Source organism: Sinocyclocheilus rhinocerous, unplaced genomic scaffold (assembly GCF_001515625.1).
Source record: "Sinocyclocheilus rhinocerous isolate Xijiao unplaced genomic scaffold, SAMN03320098_v1.1 scaffold907, whole genome shotgun sequence".
In the NCBI taxonomy this organism is placed as follows: domain Eukaryota; kingdom Metazoa; phylum Chordata; class Actinopteri; order Cypriniformes; family Cyprinidae; genus Sinocyclocheilus; species Sinocyclocheilus rhinocerous.
In genome coordinates this window covers 104779-108902 of record NW_015662569.1, presented here as the reverse complement: position 1 = coordinate 108902, position 4124 = coordinate 104779, and the positions used below count along the sequence as shown (strand labels likewise).

Sequence of the window (4124 nt, the reverse complement as noted above, 5' to 3'; positions counted from 1 at the left end):
TTGAACTGTTCTGGAACAGTGTTGTAAATACAACTTAACCACTGATTTCTAGTCGTGTCCTCTTTTGGAAGACCAAACAAAGTATTTTCGCTTTTGCAACTAAACACACAGTGTCTTCACAACATGGTGGCAGCAACAATAAAGTTAAGCCTTCTTTTTTTGCGTGAACATTTGGGCGGCGTTATGCAAATCTTCTCACATAGTGACGTAGATATGTGGGGGCGTGTTTAAACGAGGTGTTTTAGGAGGGCATGGACCAGTCTTAACTTTTATAAAGAATATCTCTTTGGGTTTGAGACTTTAGTCTTTGCAACTTTAGGGATCTTATCTATTCACGAACAGCTTGTAACACTCCAAAGAGAAAGGAAAGTTTGAAATCGCATCATATGACCCCTTTAGACTGCGCATTCATGAGAGTACCACGACGCATGCGTGTGATGCTGTTGACGCAGGATCCTGCGATCTGACATATGTCCATCTCTCTTTGTTCATCGTCTGTAAGTAAGGCTGGGCAAAAAATTGCAAGCCATCCTCTCTGCCGAAATCTTCACACGTTTACGAAAACTGTTTTATGTCCAGCGTGTGTTGTCTTCTGCTTGTAAACAAGTCACAGCAGCAGAATGCTGGCTCCTGCGTCAGCAGCATCACACGCATGCGTGATACTCTCCTGAATGGCGGCGGAGACTGACACGGAAGAAAAGAAATTTTTGAATAAAGTCATTATTTTTGCTTTCTTTGCACACAAAAAGTATTCTCGTAGCTTCATAAAATTACGGTTGAACCACTGATGTCACATGGACTATTTTAATGATGACCTTACTACCTTTCTAAGCCTTGAACGTGTCAGTTGTGTTGCTGTAATGCAGGGTCATTTCATCAAAAATATCTTAATTTGTGTTCTGAAGATGAACGAAGGTCTCACGGGTTTGGAACGACATGAGGGTGAGGAATTAATGACAGAATTTTCATTTTTGATTGAACTATCCCTTTAAGCAGTCTAGTCTTTTGGGAAGTGATTAATAACGGGAAATTATCTGCCTAGAGCCTGTTATGTAAAAAAAAAACAAAAAAAACACGTAACCCATGTTATTTTTATATATTCTGCAAAGTATAAATATGGGTGCATCTTTTTGTTTTGTTTATGAAGTCGCTTTGTTTCCATGACTAAGCAGACTCCCGGCAATTTCTTCTAAAAAGTATTATTTATCTTTTATAAGCATTTACACTCTTTATGGTGGAATGTAAATACCATAGAAGCACAACAAGAATGACAGATCAACTACAAGCAAAATCGGTCATTGGTTCAGATTTTTACACGACAATACAACTAATAAAAACAAAATCATAATCTTCCCAAGTATTCCCTGTGGTACACATATTCTGTTTGGATTTCACTGATCTAAAGAATTAGAAGTCACTGGCACTATTGAGAGACCCTCCCCTTGTCCAAATACCCCCACTTGAGGTCTTGGCCACCTGAGAGCGCGTGTGCTCGACAGGAAGTGCGCAAGACTGTCCCAGGTCTTAAAAACGCCAAAGCGCAGTGCCCTTAACACCCACTAAATCCACACTATCTTAGTGTATTAGGCTTAGTGTATCCCATCATGCATTCTGGAAATAAATCGTGAGACTTTTTGCCAAGATCGCGAGAGAGGTCACGGAAACCTTTCCAATGTAAGATAAATATGATCAATAATAAGATAGTACATATAATTTGGTAGTAAAACAAAGTGCTACACGTTTTATTGCTGCAAAGATTAGTATATTTATTTTGTACAACATTTGGAACTGCTTTTTATCACTTAATTTGAAGCACCAGAAATTAAATTGTGTCATCTGTTTTAGTGACTACTGAACAGACATTTAGAAGTTGATTTAAAAATGCAAAGTATTGAAAATAAAACTCTGTAAACACTTGCATTTTTACAACACTATGAGTGTGTCCCATCAGGTACTGAAAAGTTCGACACACACTTATGGTCTTCATGCTCACTTGAACCAAATACAGGAAATACGTCATAGAAGTGGTCAAGTGCAAAGACCGCAAGTGTGGGTATTTGGACAAGGCATATGTTACTAACCAACCCAGACTGACTGAACTTTTTGCCATTTCCTGTGCTGATTTGTGGATCAGATTTAATGATAGAAAAAAAGCATTCAATGGGGCTTATGCTTCCTGATGAAAACACACTTAAAAACATGCAAGTGGAGGTGTGGAGAACATTCTTTATATCATACACGAGATCTCAAATATAAAGAAAAGTTTATTCCGTATTAAAATGGAATAATTTCAATTTTCTTGTTTTTGTCATTAAACTGAATGAATAAAACAGAACAAGTAAATCCTAAAATCTAACACATTCTTCCAAAATACGCATGTATAGAAAACAAATCTGCTTTAATTCTACACAGGTTGTATAACAATCAATTCTGAAGTAACAAAATGACAACAAAGGATATACAAGAACGTAATGACACTGTACAAGCTGACATCCGCATTAGCTGAACAAAACAAATGACCGTTACAGGAATTTCCTCATCTCAAACTGATGGGTCAGATGTCTCTGTCTTATTAGTCTTACGCTCCCATTTCTCCAGAAAAGCCTGCAGGTTCAGATTGAAGATATCGATACCATTCCCAGAGAGGTGAATCCCATCTGGCCTGTAGAGTCCCGAACTGGGCGTTATGTTGCCGTGTCTCAAAGCAGAGCCACCAAGTTCTGTCATAATTGTACATATGCTCTTATTAATGGCCATGCGGATAATGTCCATTTCTTTGCTGGCTTCTGTACCCCTCCAGGACTGCCGTGAAAGGATGCTGGACCACACCAACAGGCATTTGGGGAATATGCTCTTCAGTGAGGACATGTCTTTCTTCACAGTCTCAATAAAGGCCTCTGGAGCAGTTGTGCTTATGTCATTTCCACCCAAGTGGATTATAAGTACATCAGGTTTGGGCCAGTTGTCTTTACGCTGGAGCAGCAAAGGTACAAGCTGTTGCCACGTCATGCCCTGCACGCCCTTCCACCAGATGCGCACCGAGTCTGGGTGCATGCCCAACTGCACTCCATACTCAGGGGAGGTAGCCCTCTTCTCAGCCCAAAACACAAGTGAGTGGCCAAATATCCACACATTCTTTATCTCATCGGGGGTACTTTTACCTGTAAATATGTTACAATATAGGGTGTACATTAACCTCAACAGGCTTGGCCACATGAAAAAGTCTTTGATCGTCCATAATCTAACATCATTTCAGGACCTACCAAGTGATGTTTATAACAGAAGACCTGATCCTAATCCTGACCAGCCTCATCTAATTTGGGAAAAACGAGTTGACGAGGAATAAAATGGATTTAAAGTAAGATTTATCTCATCTACCATCTGATCTGCATATATTAATGTGCGCGAACGCATGTCTACACTGGAAGCGACTGGCGTTGAGTTGACTTGAGATGGTCTGTTGAAGCTGATGCCCCAAACTACACTCTAAATCAGAGGTAAATCCCAATTTATTTTCAACAGAAATCTAGTGGTGTAAAAATTGATTTAGCATGAGTTATTTTAGAATAGCAATTATTTTTTCCATAATGCTACTTTTGCTACAGCTGCATAAACCTAGGGATCGAAATCACCAAACCACAACTTTAAAGTGCCCCTATTATGCCATTTCCAATATTGCCTTTCATTCAGTGTCTAATGTAGCTGTATGTGAATGTAAACATAAATGTAAAAGTGCACGATAAATAAAGTTATTTTCTCCCAAAATAAAGAATTGACTCTGAACAGCTGAAACGAGTCATTAGTAATTCGAATCCCACTTCCGTGACGGCTACACGTCATGGGGTAACACATTTGCATAATGCGCGCCTATGTTCTACGTTGGCCGGCCGCGAACAACTTGACCCCGCCCACAAACACGTCATTCTACTGACGACTGCTTCTCTAATCTCGGGGAGTTCAACGCGGGATTCACAATACACTTGCTCTTGAAAGATGGCTCAGTACAGTTTATTTAGACCAGCTGCTCCACTGAATCACAACCTGAAAGTATGATAAATAATAGATGTTTATATTTTCTATAGAGCGTTCAAAATACAGAACTACTGAAATAGGCGTATCGTTTC

General features: G+C 39.5%; 1 protein-coding gene across 1 annotated transcript in view; it reads right to left on the bottom strand.

Moving 5' to 3' along the window:
* Positions 1–2015: 2015 nt before the first annotated feature.
* Positions 2016–4124, bottom strand: part of LOC107728064 (uncharacterized) — a 31741-nt gene continuing 29632 nt past the window's right edge. Inside the window, exon 19 of the mRNA XM_016538125.1 lies at positions 2016–3161. Coding sequence (XP_016393611.1) covers positions 2542–3161 — 620 coding nt within the window. The 3' untranslated portion in view covers positions 2016–2541. The remainder of the gene's footprint in view (positions 3162–4124) is intronic.